The 19,857-nt window shown below is 51.4% G+C and overlaps 1 protein-coding gene across 3 annotated transcripts; it reads right to left on the bottom strand.

Annotated features, from left to right (window-relative positions):
• Positions 1 to 246: 246 nt before the first annotated feature.
• On the bottom strand, positions 247 to 18,974 carry Tmem9 (transmembrane protein 9). Of its 3 annotated transcripts, XM_063272090.1 has the most exons (8): positions 18,655 to 18,974; positions 18,191 to 18,371; positions 17,551 to 17,715; positions 17,006 to 17,107; positions 15,859 to 15,950; positions 11,118 to 11,226; positions 8,031 to 8,162; positions 247 to 1,221 (listed from the first exon to the last, which is right to left on the bottom strand). In XM_063272090.1, exons 4-8 carry the CDS (start codon positions 17,069 to 17,071, stop codon positions 1,069 to 1,071), a joined length of 552 nt encoding a protein of 183 aa, XP_063128160.1. In that variant the 5' UTR covers positions 17,072 to 17,107; positions 17,551 to 17,715; positions 18,191 to 18,371; positions 18,655 to 18,974; the 3' UTR covers positions 247 to 1,068. The 3 variants fall into 3 exon arrangements, with proteins under 3 accessions (XP_063128160.1, NP_001099423.2, NP_001264192.1); NM_001105953.2 differs by lacking the exons at positions 18,191 to 18,371; positions 18,655 to 18,974 and having other exon boundaries at positions 17,551 to 17,592; NM_001277263.1 differs by lacking the exons at positions 17,551 to 17,715; positions 18,191 to 18,371; positions 18,655 to 18,974 and adding an exon at positions 17,367 to 17,485.
• Between the last annotated feature and the right edge of the window lie 883 nt (positions 18,975 to 19,857).

Here is a 19,857-nt window from a genome sequence, read left to right as displayed (position 1 = left end):
GCAGTTCAAAGGTGAGGTAAACACGACTCCTACCGTCTCCTTGTGAGGTGCGCACACACAGGCAGCGCCCTACTGTGCCTCCTTCCTCCGCAGGTGGCAAGAGTCCACTCTGGCTTTGCAAAGCTCTGCCTACATCTGAGTCCACCTAGGACAACGTGTTGTCCCCCCATATGGGACAGCGCGCCTAACCAGACCACTTGCAGAACACTTTCTCATGGTTCCCCATCTCCCTTGAGATCTAGAGCATTTGAGAAATAAAACAATTTAATGGCTTCTTTGATGTACAGACAACAGAAAGACAAACATTTCTCTCCATGCATGGTACAATGAAATTCAGGGACAAGAGGTCATCCAAGGACAGGAGTCATGGTACTCGGGTCCCCTGACAGCCTTGTGTCCTATGGTCCAACTTGAGGGCTCAGTAGCTGCAGTCACTGGGGAGAGGTGGGAGGCCCCACGGCCTCCTGGGATGGGGGTTAGGTGACAGCTGCTAAGTATGCCAGCATGCATGGGCACTGCCATGCACGGGTGGACCAGGAGCCGAGAGGGAAGCAGGCTTCCAGGTGGACTCTGGAGATGACCATGGGCTCAGTGGCACCATAACAGTTCCTGAGGCTGGGGCCAGGCCAAGCTAAAGTATTGGCACTGGAAAAGTGGGAATGGGGGCCACGGCATCGTAGAGCACAGGCTGAGGGCTGGGTCACACTTTCGTCGCACCCACCGAGCTATTGACGGCACAGCTCCGTCTCCCAAAGAGCTATAAACATCCTTAAGATGTGGAGCTGTGAGGAACGGCGAGGACAGGAGGGAGGAATTTCACCAATTGTGTGGCCGTCTCAACCATCTCTGTTCTCTTCTGCCTTCCTTTCCCTCCCTTCTACCCCAGAGACCTACAGAGACACTAGAGACCAAAGACCCAATCCCACTCCCTAGTTATAACAGTCGAGTACATTTCTAGAGAGAGGGAGAAGGACAAATGCCACGGGCATTTGAAGGGAAGACCCAGGGAAGACTGCCCCAGAAGCTGGTAGCCGAGGTCTGGGTCCCTGACACTGCCATGGCAATCATCTAACTGAGCATCTTGTGTCGATCGAAGACCGTCTTCCGCTGCTCCTGCACCTGTAGCTTCCATCGCTGCTGAGCGCCTTCCACCCGCTCCAGGACGGTGTTTGCTCGGGGTCCTCCAATGGATGCGGCGGCGGCAGCCATGGAGCGGGCATCCTGCATTGGAAGAGAAAGGAAATGATCGGAAACGAGGACGGATGGGTCGGGGCTCTGGATCTTTAATGTCTGGCGTGGAACCAAGTGTCCCGTGAGCACTTCTGAAGTCCGAATTCCCCAAGGGCTGTGGGCTCCAGGAGGGCTCTGCGCTCCAGGAGGGCTCTGCCTTGTCGTCTGAAGACCTCAGCAGTGTGCCTAGCCAGAAAGCCTTAGTGTCATTAAGAGTCAGGAACATTTCTGGGGCCCTAGTTACTCCAGTAGAGCTGTCTCAGGTCTAGGTCCCACCATGGGTCCACTCCTAAGTCTCAGGAGAAGGACTGAGTATTGGCTTCAAGACCTCGTGTACATTGGCCAAGAACTATGTACCCAAATGCACAGGGCAGGTACTTGTTTGCACGCCTCCTCTCTGTCCTACTGGGGACAAGAAGGCCAGGACCAGGGTCTGGCTATGGGGCCTTTAAAGGAGTCAGCACAGATCACAGCGATAGCGTCTCTTGGAGAGGGTAGGTGAAAGCACGCACGCACACACGCACGCACGCACGCACGCACGCACGCACGCACGCACGCACGCACGCACGCCCGCCCATGCGTGCAGAGTTTGCTTCTCCTAAAAACAAAGAGATGGGACATCCTTCAGAGTCCAGGAGGGTGGCAGTCTAGGGTTCGACCCTAGCATTCCCATTCCAGGGCCTGCTGTGAGGTTGGTCAGCCCCCTGCTCCGCAGCTCTGTGCACTCTCTCCCTCTCCCGGTTTCCTTGTCCCCCTTCCCCTTTGCTCTCAGACCCACTTCACTTCTGTCGTCAGTCTTCTCTTAATTATCACTCCTCTGCCTCTGAAGCTCCAGAGCCCGTGCATTTCCTGCAGGACCCGGAGCTGATCTTTGGGGGAGAATTAGAGCCGAGGGCCAGGCCCACAGCCCACGGGGATTTCCTCCCTTGCTCTCCCCGCCTCTCATCTCCTGCCACACATCTCTTAAAGGATTAGCGCAACCCTCTAAGCCCAGAGCCGCCCAGTAAATGCAACTTGGCTTCTAATGCCCCGAGCTGGCATGGCTTCTGTCACTGCACAGCTGCCAGGGTGGAGAGAAGGGCAGAGCGGGAAGGTACAGACAGGCTGGCCGCGCAGAGAGGCGGCGGGATGCAAAGGGCTGCAGCAGTCTTACCCTTGGAGCACAGTGCTGGGCAGTTCAGTTCGTCTAGAGCTCACTTGTTTCTAAGGTGACTTACAGATGGTCCCCTAGGAGCCCACGCTCAAGACTCTTGAGTGGGGCATCATTGGCAGCAGGTGAGGCCCAGGCCCATAATCCAAACTACCCAGAAAATAGAAATAGAAGGACAGCAAGTTCAAGGCCAGCAGGAACCACTTAGTGGCATGCTGTCTCAGGATAGACCGTGTTTAAAGAGCTAGGCCTGGGTCTCTAGTAAATAAAGCACTAGCTAATCATGCATGTGGCTGTAGGGATGATTTCTAGCAACATGACCAAACTGAAAAAGCAAACCGGTACAAAAATCCTAGTCACATCTCACAATACTCCTTTAGTGATCTAATGTGCTTGAGTGCACAGTGTGACTACTAGATGTGTTTGTCAGGGGGACCCATGTGTTAAGTGGCCTGGCACTCAAGTGGTCTTCTCCCTGGGAGTTCAGCACAGTGGTGCTCGCTCTAAAACACCCAGCTTTGACTCCCACATGGTCTTAGGTGGGTTAGAACCAATCTCTCTAACACAGGATGGAGACTGAGGTGTTCTCAAGGACACAACAAGTACAGAGACTCTGTCAGCTTCTGGAGATAGGAAGCATTCAAGGTCAACACAAGGAGTCTCGAATGCTGGTTTGGGAATCCACTGAAGCAGAGAAGGGGGCAAGGCAGGCAGACTACTGTCAGGGGAGATGCCTCTCAGTAGTCATCCTGGCCTACACCACCACCTCACTCTGCTCCTCCCCAGACTGGCTGTGCTGCCTAAGTTGCGCAGGCGAAGACTGCAGCTCGGCTCAGACTACTCTTAGTGTGACTGTGGGGTTTGGGGTGGGCACCAAAGATCTGCCTGCCTGGGTAACAGCTGTCCCACCAGGACCCCGGTCCAGCTTTGGGGGCTCGAGGGCTTCTCTCTTCCACACTCCTGTTCCCCTCCCTTCTAGGTACAGTGTTGCCCGGGAGGGTTCTGGCTAATAAATGCTAGGGTGTAACCAGGGAGGGCAGGCCTGTGGTCATCTGGGACATGCTGGAGTGGGTGAGAGGGTGAGCTCTGCTCTTAGGGTGTGTGAGGAAATGGGGACTGACAGAGCCAGGGCAGAGCATTAAGGGAATGTGTTGTAACTCCACATTACTACAGCTCCACTTGGGAGCGCTCAGATGAAGTCTCATCAAACAGCTCTCAAGTGGGAAAGCGCTGCTCTCGAGAGCTTCTACGTCCCCACGGCTAATGGTCTGATTAAAAGGTATTAGAGTAGCCACCCACATCTATTCCCAAGAAGACCCTCATGATTGCCTGCTCAGCACTGGAGTTGGCAGGGGAATGGGGATGGGAGTGGGGCAGCAAGGAAAGTCATTTCCTTTAACCCCTCTTCTCCCATCAGGGCTGGGGCTGAGGAATGCAGGGAGGCAGGGGATAGTTAGGGCAGGGGGTGGATGAAGCCCCTCTCACAATGGAGGCTGAATATAGATGGCTCCCCAGGTAACCAGACCAATGTCACCCTGACAAGCATACACCACTTTACCCCAGGATCTTCCCCAGGCACTTAACAGGCGTATTCACAGGTTCCTGTGGAAAATGGGTAATATCCCCTCCATCTTGAGCACAATGAAACTTAGATTCTGAGGGAGAAATTGCCTTGCAAACCAAGGTCACCCAGCTTCATGGGACCACATTTGAACTTGCTCACACCCCAGATCTTAGGACTCAGTTGCTTCTGTCTTTGGCTTGATTTTTCCCAAGAGGAAATCATTTGGATGACCAGAGAAGCAGGCTCGACTCACCCCAGAGTTACTACAGGTTACTTGTGGCCAGAGGCCCACCTCTCTAGGAAAGAGCATCCCAGTGCCTGCAAAAGCCTTTAGTGCACGATCCCAACAGCAGCCCTCAGGCAAGAGCTACTCTGTCTATTCCAGGCTTAGAAAACCATACCCTAAGATCAGTGGCAAGGCAGTGAGTGGCAGAGCTGGGACCCCAACCAGGACCACTCTCAAGGACTGTGCAGTCCAGTCCCAGATGTTCTAGAATTATCTGTGGAACAGCACATCTTTCTATTCTATTATCAGGGTTAGGAGGCCATCTGAACAGTGTGGAGCAGTGTTTTCCAAGCCCCAGAGCACCCAGGTTTCTTAGCACATATGGCCATCCACGCACAGACAGGAAGGGCGGCCATTCTTCAGAGATGTTAGTATTCTTTTCTGCTGGCCCTCCATGCCCTTAGTTCCCATCACCCTTAGCTCTTTTGGTTTCCTTGTGCACCGTCCTCCACAGGAGTCTCAGAACTAACTCTATGCACTGCCCCCACTGGGGTAAGAACTTTGAAGACCCTGTCAGAGCTTGGGGCGAGTGGCAGAGACAGCAAGAGCCTCAGGAGAAACCCTCATTTCTCCCTCTTCAAAGGGGGCCAGCTCTGTACATCTGAAACAGCTCTGTTGCCGTTTCTGTCCCCACAAACATGCTGGCTTCCTCCTTTCAAAGGGCGTCTGAGCCTGGGGATTAGGTCTAATGCCACTGGAATCCAGGGAGGCAGCGCCCAGCAGCCAGGCCCACTGAGGCTCTGCCAGCGTTTTCAAAGGGAGCACGAGCACGACAGGCTTTCATCTCCCTCTGTGGACTGGGCTGCGCTGTGGGGGGGAACCTCCCTTTCTTTGCCAGAGGCCCCTGGCCCCTGGCAGGAGAGCTCCTACCTACAAGACTTGGGGTGATGGAGCCCAGGAGACCCTCAAACCTAACAAACACTGGCTATCAAATTTCACTTCTACCTGGGCCCCAGGCTCCTGGGTGTGGGAAAGGGGAGTCCCTGAGGACCAGACACTGTTCTTTCTGAGGTCATTGGCGGTATAGGCTCACGTGACATCTCAAGGAAGTCCTAAGGCTTACGCCAACTTTCCCTTTTTGAGCTGAAAGTTAAGTTTCTTTAGGTCAGGGGAGGTCTCTCCTTAGGCAAACACTGCCCAGGCCTCTATTCAGCCTAGAGGCCATGGCTTCACAGCCACTTAGAAGGCAGCTGTGGAAACCTTCTTGGGGCTGATTGTGGGGGCAACAGTCTGTCCCTCACCACTCCAGTCTCAGGCCCTGTAAGAAGGCCATTCCGGCTTCCGCTGACGAGGTACAGTGCTTACTCTCTCCCATCAGCCCTCAGAGCTGCAATCAAAGTCCCCCTCTGCTAGGAAGCCTTCCCTGACACAGGGACCTCTTTTACTAAAAATGTCATCCTGGGGACATTTGGAGAGATGGCTCAGGGGTTAAGAGCACTGACTGCTCTTCCAGAGGTCCTGAGTTCAATTCCCAGTAACCACATGGTGGCTCACAACCATCTGTAGTGGGATTTTGGCGCCCTCTTCTGGTGCACAGGCATATATGTATGCAGGCAGAACACTGGATATAATAAATAGATTAAAAAGTCCTCTTTTAGGGCCTTAAAGATGATTTTTCCCAAAGTAACCCCATTCCCCAAAGACTGTCACCCCTCAAAGTCATCTGGCCCAGTCATCTAGCTTCGGCTGTCATGGGGCTGAAGCCTGTGCACAGGCCAAAGGTCTTAGTAAATCTCCCCGCACAGTCCCGCCTGCAGGATTCAGAACACAGCAGGAGAGAATGGGAGCTGTGAGCCAGGCACCTACGCCTGGACCCCATGCAGAACCACCGGAAGCCAGGGGACGGAGCAGAGAAGGCCATGTAATGAGAGCACAGTGTTTTCTGGCCCACTCTGAGGGTACTGGATGAGACTCTTCCTGCCCCTCCATCCCCCACCACTCCCAACCCTGGAGCTTGGGACCGTGCAGAGCAAGCTGACTTCAGATCAGAGTCTCCGAGAAACTAAATACGTCACTTTACGACCCCTAGAAACCTTGGGTGGGAGATGGGCAGTGTCCTGCTACCTGTCCTCTCCAGACGGGGGATGAGCTCATAAGCTCTGACTTAAATCTGCCAGTGCTGCCGGCTGCAACCCCTTATATGGTCAGACAGCAGTACTGCAGGGAAGCCGCAGGCAGGGAGAGCCTCCTCTGACCCCACATGCTCGGTAGGAAGAGAGGCCCAGGCTCAGACGTAGAGACGGCAAGCCACCCTTCCCCTGGCTCCACACCTAGGATGGGATGGCAGGAGACACGGCAAGGCCATGCCCAAGAGCCATGCATTCCTCGGGAATCATGGCTCGAGCTATGTAATCATCGGCTGCATCTCTCAATTATTCCCCCGGCCAGGACTGCAATTACCACCTCACCCCTAATCGCCCGTGTTTATTAGTGATCCCCCCTCTCCTATCAGACCTGCGATTACTCCACATTAATAACTGGGTAGATGAGCGAGCTTTCCTCTCAAGCAAGACCACCCAACTGCCAGGGCCACCTCCTCCCTCGTCCCATCTCCAGGGGAGGTGAGGCTCGTCACCTCTGCTCCCCCTTTGGCCAAATCCATGCCAGCAGGAGGCTGACTGGGGTGCAGGCTCCCAGTGCCTGCCTGCCTGTCCTTATCCTCACTGTTTGGCTGGCCCAGACCCCAGCACTTGAGAAGCTCCACACAGACCCCAAGTGTCAGGGTCCTCCCTTGGATTTGAGTTTTCCTTTGTCTCTAGTGTAGAACTTTAAAACCCCTCAAACTGTAATTGCCTTGGGCGGTTGGCCTGGGCCTGGTCACCTCCAGCGACCTACAACTCACTAGATTAAAAGGAAGCCCTCCTCTTCATCATCAAACTGTAAGAACACGCCTGCACAGTTCTGCTAAATCTCCCACTGCAACCTGTGGGTGGGCCCTTCTGTCCCCCAGCCAAGCTCTCCTCTATAAACATCAGAAGGCTGCTGGCGTGGTCCATGGTTTTTCTCTTCTTTAAGGTAGCCATCTTCTGGTTTCTTCAGTGAAATCTCCCAGGTACCAGTTGGCCGTGGCTGAGGCACACTGCTACCATGTGTTCATCTGGACACGCCTGGCTTCCTGTACCAAATTCCCACTCTGCTCACAGACAGACAGTAGTATCTTCCGTAGTGAGGCTGCAGGGACGATGTCCCTCAGACAGCTGCCTGGTATAGTGTTTCCTATCTGTTCTGGCATATGAAGTAGAATTCTTTAGTCTGACATTCAAGGCCTTCATTAATCTGACTGGACTCCCTGGGCAGCTCTACTTGCCACCACTCCTATCCTATTCTATCCTAAGAAATCCAAATCCTTCATTTGAACACACTGGTCACCACCTGCCTAAGCCCTCTGGCCTATGAGGTCCTCCCCTGCTACCAATCTCCCACGGCCAAGCTTTGTATTGAGCAAGCGCTTGACAGATGCTTGTACAAAGGAACCCACTGCCTCCGAGTCCTCCGTATACTAGACCCCAATCTGAGCAGGCAGCATATGTGTCCCTATGTGCAGCAGGCCCTGGGTGAATCGCCCTTCTCTACCCTGACTCAACTCCAGCCTAGTAACGCCATGCACTGAGGCTGCCTGGTGCCAGGTGTCAGGGACGCTCAGGGCCACCGCCTACTGCATATGGAGGGGGCAAAGGGTAAGTGCTGCTGTACCTTGGTGAAGTATGAGAAAATGGACAGGGAAAAGCAACGTGAAGATGACAGGGGCGGGGAGGAGGGGCACCTCTGCTTTAGGGTTTGGCCCAGGGAGCCAAGGTTACCTCATTCTCTTCTTCATTGTGCAGCTGCTCAGTATAGGCATCCGGCTTTCGGATGAGAGGGTCCACCAGCATCAGGAAGGCCATGTAGAGTAAGAGGGCCCCTACCACAGACAGGTAGATGACGATAATGACCTACGGAAGACATCAGCCCTTGTTCAGAGACCCAGCATCCAGATTAGACCCGTTTCTAGTCTTATATCCACCCTGGCTGCCAGTGACCATCAACAGAGACTGGTACTAGGAGGTGGTGTGGGCCTGGATGGAAGGAGGAGTGATCCACGCCACAGGCTCTGTGCTGCTCCGAGATGGTTCAGTGACAAGGGACATTCCAGTAGGCACCAAGATTTCAGAAGCAACAGCTTGCTGCTAGGGAGCTGAGAGACTCTGAGGTGACGTGAGAGGCAGGGGTCATCCGGCTATACTATACAAGAGCCTATATCAAAGAACAGAGATTCGTGAGAAACTAGGTCAGGGCAGGGAGGAGCAGCTGAGGAGGCCAGGAACAGAGACCAAAAAGAGTAAGCCTGGGAATCCAGGCTGGGCTCGCTGTGGGTGCAGGATGGGAGGCGGCGGCCTGTGTCCTGAGAGGGTGTGCTGGTCCACGCTTAGCACAATATGCATGGGAGGAAAGCAAGAGGCTGCGTCCTGAGGGCTGAGGGAGGGACGATGACCACTTCACTCATCTTCCACATATGAAGTCTCCTAAGCTAGAGAAATCGTGTCATCTGGGAAGGACAGATGCAGGCCAGCAAGATGGCTCAGCAGATTAAGGTGCCTGCCACCAAGTTTGATGACCGGGTGGACCTACATGGTGGAGAGGACTGACTCTCATAAGTCGTTCTATGTGATCTCCAAATGTGTGCTGTGACACATACCCCTACCACAGACCAAATGAATCTAATTGACAAAAGTGTAAAGGGCAGATTCAATAAGACTAATTAATTCAGGGCAGGAGAGATGGCTCAGTGGTTAGAGCACCGGCTGCTCTCCCAGGGGTCCCGAGTTCAAATCCCAGCAACCACGTGGTGGCTCACGACCATCTGTAAAGGGATCCGATACCCTCTTCTGGTGTGTCTGAAGACAGTGACAGTGTACTCACATATATAAAATAAAAATAAATCTTAAGAAAAAAAAAACAGGATTATTTTAAAAAAATAAGACTAATTCAGTGTGAAGTGTGGATACTAGAGGCTTCTTGGGTGGCCCCTATGTGACATTCAGGTCTCTCTATCGTGTCACTAATCCCTCAATTACTAAGACCACAGAAGCACCTCCTCTCTGCCTGAAATGGCCCAGATGGGCTGTGATTACCATACTGGAACCCAAGGCTGGTTGATAAAAATGGCAGAGACGAAACGTGGACCTGGCTTTGCTGGCCACACCTCAAATGCCTAACCATTGCTGGCTTCTGACCCAGCAGTGGCCCTGACTGTAAAAAGGGGTTCAAAAACCAACCAACCAACCAACATTGGGGGCCAAGAAGATGGCTCAGTCAGTGAAGTGATTGCTTACATGCATGAGGCTACAATTTAAACTTCCCAGAACCCACATTCAAAAAAAAAAATTGCAGATGTGATGGTGCGAGCTAGTACGCTCAGTGCTGTGGAGTGGACACAGGGCCTTCCTAGCCGGCTAACGGCTGAATTGGTAAGCTCCAGGTCTGCCTCAAAAGACACAGCAGAAAGCAACTGAGGAAAACACTCGAAGTTCACCCCAGCCTCCACCCGGACATGTATACACATAGAAAATAGAGAACCTCAAGACTTTTAACCTTGATTCTCTGTTAAACGCCAAGCCCAGCTGGGCCCACTTCCTCCTGAACTGAGGCAGCAGCAGTTCACGTTCAGAACTGTTGCCCACACCGACATGGGGCAAGGAGGCTACACTCACACTTGGGCCTCCTGGGTAGAGCAAACTAAGAGGGATTCGGAGCTTGTGCTGATGCAGTCCCTATGCTGGGAGCACCTTCCCTTCCACACAGGGAAGAGGTGACTCTGGACTCTGAACTGAAGGTCTTGGGCCTCTAGACGGTCTCTAGAGGGTAGGCCCTATGAAGGAAGTTCAGCACCAGTCAGGAGAGGTTCCAGAGAGGCTGCCCCCAGGCAGGAAGGTGAACAGAGGGCAACCTTCACAACCTGACAGGGCTGGGGGAAACAGACAGCCATTTTCCACATAAATAGGGTAAATACATGGAGTTACAGTCCAGAGAGGGCCACAGCTCCCTAGGGCAGGTAGGAGGAACAGTGTGAAGACTAGCTCCCCTCTAAACATGCCTCAAAGGCAGGAGCCCAAGACCAATTTGATATCTTTAAACTCAGGTGAATTATTTTCTGACGCTATTTCTCTGCTTATCAGAGGATGGCTGGCTTCACAGCCTCAAGACAGGTCTGAGGCCTGCCTTAGGACAGAAGGATGGACAAGGGCCTTGTAGCACCCTTCTCCATATCCAGAGCGGGTCATATCTATTACTTCTGTCTTCGGTTCGTCCGGATGGTTAACATGGACGAGGTTTAGGGAAAAGGAAAAGACCCGGAGTTTAATGTCCAATACCTTGTGCGGCCACGGAGGCTTTCTCCAAGGAGGGTAACCCGCATGCTCCCTTGGAGTCTACCTCTACTCATATCGCGCACTGCATCCTGACAGTCAGGCACCCTGAGGAGATGTACTCACTGCCCTCTCTCTAGAGCCACAGTTCTCAACCTGTGAGTCATGATGCCCTTGGAGGGGTCACATATCAGATATCCTGAACATCAGGTATTTACATTAGTAGTGAAATTACAGAAGCATCAGTGAAATAATTTTATGTTGGGGAGGGGGATGCTCACCACAACAGGAGGAGCTGTATTAAGGAGGTTACAGCATTAGGATGGTTGAGAACTGATGCTCTGGAGGGAAAACGGAGTCTCGAGCAGTTGTAAAAGCTCCCTCACTGCTCAGGAGCCCTGCGGCGATGTCAGAAACCCCACCCACCCCACCCAAAAGGTGGAAACCAGGTCCCTTATCGGCTTTAGGCCTTGGGATGTTAAAAGGAGAACAGAAATCATGGCGTGAGACACACGTATGCTGCCCCCAAACCCGCCACGGTACCTTGATGGTTGTGGTGCTGCGCTCCTCATACCTACACTCACAGAGCAGGCAGTAGGCTTCCACATCATGGCCAGGCACCGGCATGGGCTCCACCACATGCAGGCAGTTGCTGCAACACAAACAGACAGGGCTGACCAAGGTCCCAGACCTGGAGCTCCAGGGGCAACTAGCAGGATGCTGAAGGGGCAAGCCCATAGGTAGGAGCTCCCAGGGAGGGCTTTCCCAGCCAACAGCCCCCTTCCTGGCCATGGTCCCATTTATTTCTGTGCCAGTACAAAACTCATCAATGGTCCTAAAGCCCTGTCCTCAGCTGCCTTCTCCTCTTGTGCTGTTCCTCTTCCCGGTGGCTTCATCGGTTCCTGCAGGTTGCACCCAACTCGTGAGTCTCCAATCCAAATGTCCCATCAGCCTTCCAGCCTATTGTAACTGAACTCTTCAGGCCCATTGACAGCTTTGCTCACCGCCTAACCGCCCCCTGCCGGAGCCATAATCTCCACATCCATGCACTTTGACCCCAGTCATCAGTCCTGTGCACCAGCTGAGGGATCTGTCCTTCTGAGATGGGAGTGACCTAAAAATCTACCAAATACCCAGGACTGTCCTTCTTAGGGAACCTAAAATGTCCGGAATCCACCTTCTATATTCCTTGGCACTTCTCAGCTGGATCTCTCATGATCTTTCTCAAGCAAATGTTTATGTCTTTTCCTAGCCCCTTTACCTCTAGTTTGGGAAACCAACCAGTGCCTCCACAGCTCCTCCAATACCCAGGCAAACCAATTATCCCATTGGGTCTTCATGGTCCACCTCTGGCCCTACCCTACGGCAGCCCAATCTGCCTACCCTGCCCTCTCCAGTTGAATGCTTCAGTCCTAAGGTCTGAACACCCAGTCACATACCCATCCCCTGCCTCATCCCCACCCCACAGCTCTTAATCCTTGATTTGTACTCTTCTACCCAGTAGATGTGAAGTCCCATGAAAGCACAAGTTATATCTTGCATGTGTCTATATCCCTTGGGCCGAGCATGGTGCTGACCAGGGCTCAGTGGGTGACTGCCAACTAGATCAGAAGCCGAGAGTGAGCCTCCACTGCTCACTGTCACCAGCAGTGCCCCTGAGCAACGTGGGCACATTCTCCATCAAAATGAAGGGAGCAAGCCCAGAACAGCAAAAAATGGCAGCTTCACTACATCTGTGAGGTTTTGGCTACCACCAGTGGCTGACTCAGTCCAGCTTGAGTCTAGCTGTGCAATTAGGTCTCATTCCCAAACTTCCTTAGATCGTTAGGTTTCCAACCAAAAGACCCCATAGAAAAAGCACTATCCCCAGGATTCTTCTTATTTTCTATAAGCTACTCAGAGGCTCAAATTGGTGAAGCAGGCAGGCGTCGTGTTATAGCATACAGCCCGCCTTCCCTGACTGAAGCCTGCCCCTGTCCCACCTTGTGAGACACTGTGGTTGACACATGGAGATGTAGGTCACTTTAAAAGGCAAGCATGACTCCCTGAGTACAATCAGGCCTGCTATTCCAAGCTGTCAGCAGGCTGGGGTTTTGGCAGCGGCACCAAGGATATGCAAGACCATGCACTGAAACAAGAGTGGAAGTCCTTCAAAGGACTCCGTGCTCCTTGAGTCTAGCGTGTGGCACCCATCTGTTATCTAATCCTCTGGTGATCCTGGTTCCACCTCTGGGAAACAGGTGTGAGACTCTATCCTCTGCGCCAGGAACAGGGGTCTCCGTGCTGTGTGCTTCAGGGCATCCATGACCCGGAAATCACTCACAAACAAGGCTAGTTTCTACTGGTCACCGTGAGCCAGACGCGGTGGCGTACACCTGTAATCCCCATGCACCGGGAACTAGGGCAAGGGGATCTTGAGTTCAAGGCTGTCCTGAACTATGTGAAACTGTCTCTAAAACGTAAAACGAAATCAATCTCTCACCATTCCTGTGCAGAGTGAATGCAGCCTTCCCTTCTCCAACAAACTAAGCCTCCAGGGAGCAGAGGTCTCCCTTTCCTGAGCCATACAGAGCTCTGGATCAGAAAGGTTACTCCATAGCTACAGTAGGATCTGTGGATGCTCTGGAAACCCAAGGTGTAGTATTAGGAAACCATCTTTAGTTCTTCAACTTGGGACCCTGCTACCTAGGAAAATAGGCTGCAAACGGAACAGCAGTAAGAAGGTGAAATATTTCTGTCCTTTCTGGCTCTCCTGGGAGTCACGGAAACCCTACGCACTTCCATTTACCTTTTGGGGACTGGGCAGGAAACACTGAGGGAAGAGAGCGAAGGAGAAAGACAAGTCAAGTATACTTCTCTGCTCTTCTATGGAGTCTGTAACGTTAGTAACTTGCTTGACCTCTCGGGGCCTCCATCTTTTCACTGATGATGGAAGCTAAGCTTGAGTTGTGTCTTTCAAACTGTGTCCCCTTGGGTAGCACTGAATACTGTGTAGGAGGTAGGCGGTGATAAGGAAGGGTCTGCAGGGCCTCTCAGCCAGTTCAGTTCCTGGTTCATACCTCATACAGCCTGTGTTTCCCTGATAGACTGTGTCTGTGGAAGGATCCTACTTTAACACCTCAACCCCGGGACTCGTCTAAGTGACATTTCTCAACAGACCCACCAAGGGGGCCTTTTTACATGCATGTGATTATATTCTTTCAACACTAGATGATAGAAACCAGTCACCCATTAATATGACACTGGATGCCGGCCTCAATCTGAACAGCAGCATGGGGCACTGGTCCTGAAGGCTCAAAGAGATCTAATTCTAGCCCTAGCACTAAGATGCTAGGACCATGTCGATCTCACCAAGTAAATCCGTGATGGCTCCCAGCCAAGGTCAGTGTGGTCAGGCCCTAGAATCCTGGGGTTTTACCGCCAAGTTTCAGTCTCTGCCCAACACCCTTAAGGGAAGGAACTGCTCTGACATACGGTTCTTAATGTGAGACTGCTCATCAGATAGCCCCCAAGTCTGCTTCTAAAGGGAAGGGAGAAACTACAGCTTGGAAGTTTTAGGCAGGATCCCATCCTCTGGGCAACCAAGCTGGGGTTTTTCAGGTCATAACTATGATCCCAGAGAGTGTTGCTCAAGTCTGCCTGTGTGAAGGAAGTGGGGTCAGTGTGTGGTGTCTTTGCTGATGAGCAGGGGTCCACTGGGGTCTCTCCCAAACCGCCATCATTTTGATACCATCATCAGGTCAGTAGAAATACAAGAATTAGACTAGTGCTTTAGGAGAAGGCCACACTTTCCAGGGCAATACAATAATTTGATTATGTAATCTCTAGGGAGGATGATAATATATTATTATTAATAATATCAGCTAACATATGCCAACATGTACAGTATCATCCTAAGTACTGTATAAATCCACATAAGCACACACACCTCACACTCAAAGTATACCATATTTTACTCATATGGAAATCAATGTGGGGCTGGAGAGATGGCTCAGAGGTTAAGAGCACTGGCTGCTCTTCCAGAGGTCCCCAGGTTTGATTCCCAGCATCCACATGGCAGCTCACAAGCTTCTGTAACTTCTGTTCCAAGGGATCCAATCCAAGAGCCCTCTTTTGGCCTCTGCAGGCACTACATGCTAATAGGCAAACACACACACACACACACACACACACGCACACGCACACGCACACGCACACGCATACTCACACATGCAAACGCACAGCCAGACTTGGATCCAGGAAGGATGGTTCGAGAGTCTATGCACCCACATAGAATGCCTCTTGGAAATGGCTACCCCGATGTTTGAAAATAGCCAACCTGAAAACTCTCAAATGTTCTCTGGATCAATGGCACCGTGAGCACCAAGGACGCCAAGCAAAGGTTGCCCCTCCACCATTACCATATTTGTTGAATCAAAATCTTGGCAGGAGGAGAGTGCCAGGACTGTGTCTCCTCAAAGCTCACCTAATGATTCTTGACGCACAAGTAGCAACAGCCAGCCTTGACCCAGTGCCATGACCTTACCCGTATGCACTCTGACGTCTTCCCATCCTCTACCAGCACTGGAAACGGCTTTTGACCCACACTGAGGTCCTGAAGCGTCCACCAACCAGCTCTACTTCTCCACTATGAAACCATCCCAAGCCTTCCTGGCTCCAATCCCAAATGCTCCTTCCCCTCTGTCTTCCACCACGGTCTCTCTCCCTGTCTTGAACATCCACTGAATGTCTCCAGGTCTCTCTCTCTCTTCCGAACAGTTCTAGCTCTTTAAACAAATCCTTCTACAACACTGTATTTATACATTCCCTCACTGGCTTTCCTTACCTGAATGAATTCTTGGTCATTCAGTGGTGTTATTTGTTTTTGTTTTTTAAAGTAAGGGACTAAGAAGTGAATTCAAGACCAGAGACATAAGGAACATAGCATAAGGTCTTTGGATACAATGGGGAGAATATCTACTCCTTTTACCTTAGAAGGCTGCTAGACACTAACAGAGCACACAGGTAAAGGGCTTTGCAAAAGTGCACGGTACGGACGTCTGCCTTGTCTCTTCTACCATTCAACATGTAATCAATAGAGACTTGAATTCAAAGCAAAACAACAAAACCCAACCTCCTCAGATGGAATTCAAGATACCTGGAATTTTGTTAACAAATGGTTAAGGACAAAATTGTAGGCTCCCCACAGAAATGGGTAACTTATATCCAGAATAAGGAATCCAGTAAGCATTGATAATTTCGGGCAGGTGACAGAGCCAGGGACCAGCCATTTACAGTGTCTTACCAGTCCTTCTGAGACACATTCTGGTTGTAAATGTGCCCGCTGATGTTTCTGTAAGGGGGACAGATGCATTTGCACCGGATATCTTCAGAGCTCTGGAAAGACAAAGAAGAAACAGCAGGGAAGAATCCTGCCTGGGTTCAGAGTCTATAGACAGGCTAGCAAAGTCTAGTGCTCTTGCTCTGTAAGGGGACTATATGCATGCTTTTGAATTTTCCCATCCTCAATTCATCAAGGACTGGCTCTATGAGAAGTGTTCCTCCCCTGGGTCCTCAAGATAGAAACCTCTCTGGTATCAAACAAATGCACAGGCGTTACCCAAGGCTGCCTGCCATCCATGAAGTGGTGTGCTTTGGGGGGGGGGGGGTTGAGGGGTTGGGTGGGGGAGTGGGGGCTGCAGTGTCTAGCAAGCAAAGTGACTGACAGATGGGCTTTTTCAACCCTGGGGCCCACAACTGTGTATTTTCTGTCTGAGAAGCTAAGTGGCCAGATCCCCCCACTGCCCCCTCAATTCTGTCTTACTCCCTAGGTTAGAATGGGGGAAAGGAATGAATAAAGAAAACTGAGTTGTTACCACGGGAAGGCTCCCGTCAGGAATTCCTTGAAGAGCAAAGAAGCAAGCCCTGATACTTCAATGCCTCAGTGAGAGTCAGAATCGAAAGCTTGAGCCACATACATCATCTAAGTCTAGCTGCTGGTCTCCTACCCGGAAGGAGTAAGCGTGGCCTCTGGAGTCCACAGTGCAGCTGGGTTAGCCCTGAAGCCGAGGCTCCCATCTGTGCATGCCTTTACACTCGGAGCATTTTACAGTGTTACATGATTTGATTATCAAATTGAGCAGGAGAGTCGACCACAGCTGTTTTTATTTAGGGCAAAGGAAGCTACAGAGAACTTGGGTAACTTCTCTAAACAAAACTTTTTTGCTTGAGAATTCCACCTAGGGCTAGTTTGGTCGAAAATCTGTGCGGTATGCTCGGAACCCTGTGCTCCTTACACCCTGAGGAAGGCGTGCAGTTGGTCCCAGGTAGGGTCCTCCCCCAACCCCTCTACCCTAACTAGGGTTCTTGGGTTGGGGGAGGGGTAAGGGCGGCGCTTAGGCTACCTCGGTGGCAGCCCAGAAGGCCTGGTGCTGCTGGCCCACTTCCCTCACCTTGTTGGCTTGAGCCGGGGGTACCAGCAAGCACCCCACCACAGCCACCAAACACAGCAGCTTCATGCTTATCGGGCTTGCTGAGCCAGCAAGACTAGACGCCTAGGAGATAAAAAGAAACATGGAGTCGGAAGAAGGGAAGGTGGTCACAACAGAGCCAGCACCCTCGGCCCCTTTACAGCTTTGCTGGAGGAGGGAAGGGGGCTGAGTTCCAGGATTCCTGGGCCTTCTAAACCTTTCCCTCTCTCCCTACCAAGTCCAGCTCTCAAAAGCTATCTGTGCACTAGCAGAGGGGGTTTTCTGCGGATACAGCCGCCGGGAGCCCCCAGATCCTGTCACCAGGCCCCGCTCCGACCCTCACCTCTCCTCCCACCGCCCTCCGCCATCTCTGCTTCCACCGCCCTGGTAGTGCCGTTCAGGACAAACGAGAAGCCCGGGTTCTGACCGCCAAGAGTACTGCACACCCTGCCTAAGGATTTGGGGTGGTCGGGAACCCCCAATGTCCCTGCGACCCCGCACCCCTCCCCCAATGCCGGTCCACCAACCTGCAAGCTCCGCCGCAGCCGCCAAAGACCAGCAGGCTCCACCCCTCCAGCATCTATTGGCTACTTCAGCCGCCGCTCGACCCAACCTCGCTAGTCGCCAAGACTTCAAGACCCACCTTCTCTTGGTCCCAGAGGCTCCCACTCTAGGGAGAGGCGGGCATTTCTCTACCAGGATTAAGCAAGAAAAGGGAATGTCTGCCTTTCCGACTAAAAAACTGAAGCTCTAGCACTGTGGGTCCTGTCAACTCTTCCCAGAGTGCTTTGTTTTTCCTAGCCTTATACTATCTTCCTGTTTCGAGGAAAGCATTTTAGAAACGAAGCTAGTAACAATAGTAATGATTTTAGAACAAGATCAAGGACCATTGTGCGTATTCACAGTCTGAAAATATTATTTAAAGAGCCACAATTTTGTTTTGTTTTTTAACAAGGAACTCGAGGGCCTAGTCTATATTCCTTCACACAAAAGACTACGCCGAAGAGGGCAAAACAGAATTAGTAATAGGCATGGGGCTGGACGGGGCTGTGCCTCATTAGCCTGCACTGGTTCTAAAAGCCTGGCAAATTAAAACAAGGTGTACTAGGCCCATCTGGGACTAGGAGGAGGTTACAGGCTACAGAGGGACAGATGTGAACTTCTTACCAGCAGTGAAGGAAACTGGAGTCATCTGAGTCCAGGAGCCACGGCAGTAAGGACACTTGAGCTTGGGCCTCAGCACTGCATCAAACTAAGCTCCTGTGTTACCCTAGAATCCACGCACTCCTTCTCTGGGTACCAGTTTCCTTAACTAAGGGTCCCTTCAGCTTTGATGGGATGGGGGTTCCTGGAAGGAGGAATAATCATATGGCACATAAGAGTTTTCCTCCCCCAACATATTATTTGAACACTAATGTGTCAGATACTATATGAGACACTGAAGCTGATTGGGGGAGGGGAGGCTAGCCTCATCTCTGCTCTTGTATGACTTGATATTTATTACCACCCCCCCCCCAAAAAAACCCCAAAAAAACAAAAAACAATGGTCGTATTAGTCAGGGTTCTCTAGAGTCACAGAACTTATGGGTAGTCTCTATATAGTAAATATATATAATTTGTGGATGACTTACAGTCGGTAGTCCAACTCCCCAACAATGGTCAGCAGCATCTGTGAATGGAAGTCCAAAGCCTAGCAGCTGCTCAGTCCCACAAAGCAAGCAGGCAAAGACGAGAGAGCTTGTCCTTATACATGTCTCCAGCAGAAGGTGTGGCCCAGATTAAAGGTGTGAACCCCTGGATCTGCTTTGTCCCAGATGACCTTGAACTCAGAGATCTCCTTGCCTTAGTTTCCTGGGATTCATAGCCACTTTGCCTCAAGGCCTTCATGCCAAGATCCAGGTCAGAAACTTGTATCTTCCAGCCTCAAGATCAGGATCACAGGTGAGCCTTCCAGGTCTGGATTGTAGTTCATGCCAGATATGGTCAAGTTGACAACCAGGAATAGCCACTACCACCCACACCCCTTGTCAACATGACACAAATAATACCCCATGTCCACATGAAACAATAACAAGATCGTGATATAACTATTCCTCCTACAATTGCCAACCCAATTGTAAATTTACAGTGGGGCAATGTCCCTTGGGAACATTCTTTTAGTATCTCAACTTAAATACCAACTGATGTTAAAGAAATTGGGAGAAAGACAAATGGGTTCTTAAAATAAAACAGAAAAAGCATTCATATTACTTTATAATCCCCATTTCTGCAACTGGTCACATGGCCTTAGCTGATATTTATAACTACCTTCCTCCACCCTCTGCAAGCACCCCAGCAGATCTTGGCTCTTTTCCTGGAGGAGTGACCCATACCTTCACTCCTGATGGGTCTGTGTCCTTTGTCATCCTGCTTGGATTAGACTGTTGTAGTTTCCCATTGACTTTAATCACAGGCCATGGTAGTGCTAAGGCACATCCTAAGGGATCTCCTGCACTCCAGACATAATCCTTCTTACCTCCATTGTGGAGAGGCAATCCAATTTCCCCACAGTAATCTGGATCTATCACCCCTCCTAACACTGTTATTCCTTTCTTAGCCTGTTGGTTTACAGGCATTAGAAGCCCAAAATGACCAGGGGGAGTCTGAGCTTCCAGTTAAATGGAATGCTTGTTGTGGCTCCTGGTAGGAGCACTCCCCCTTCTGGAGGCCAGCAGAACCTAGAGTTGTGGGGACAGGAAGAAAAAAAAAATTCCAGAAGGTCACTAGGAGTGATAGTGAATGGAACTATTCCCTTTCTTCCCTTGATTCTTGGACACATGGATCCTGGCTATGGG

The sequence above is a fragment of the Rattus norvegicus genome, chromosome 13 (genome assembly GCF_036323735.1).
Source record: "Rattus norvegicus strain BN/NHsdMcwi chromosome 13, GRCr8, whole genome shotgun sequence".
Classification (NCBI taxonomy): domain Eukaryota; kingdom Metazoa; phylum Chordata; class Mammalia; order Rodentia; family Muridae; genus Rattus; species Rattus norvegicus.
The sequence above is the reverse complement of the archived record's forward strand: the minus strand, read 5'-3'. Positions and strand labels throughout refer to the sequence as shown.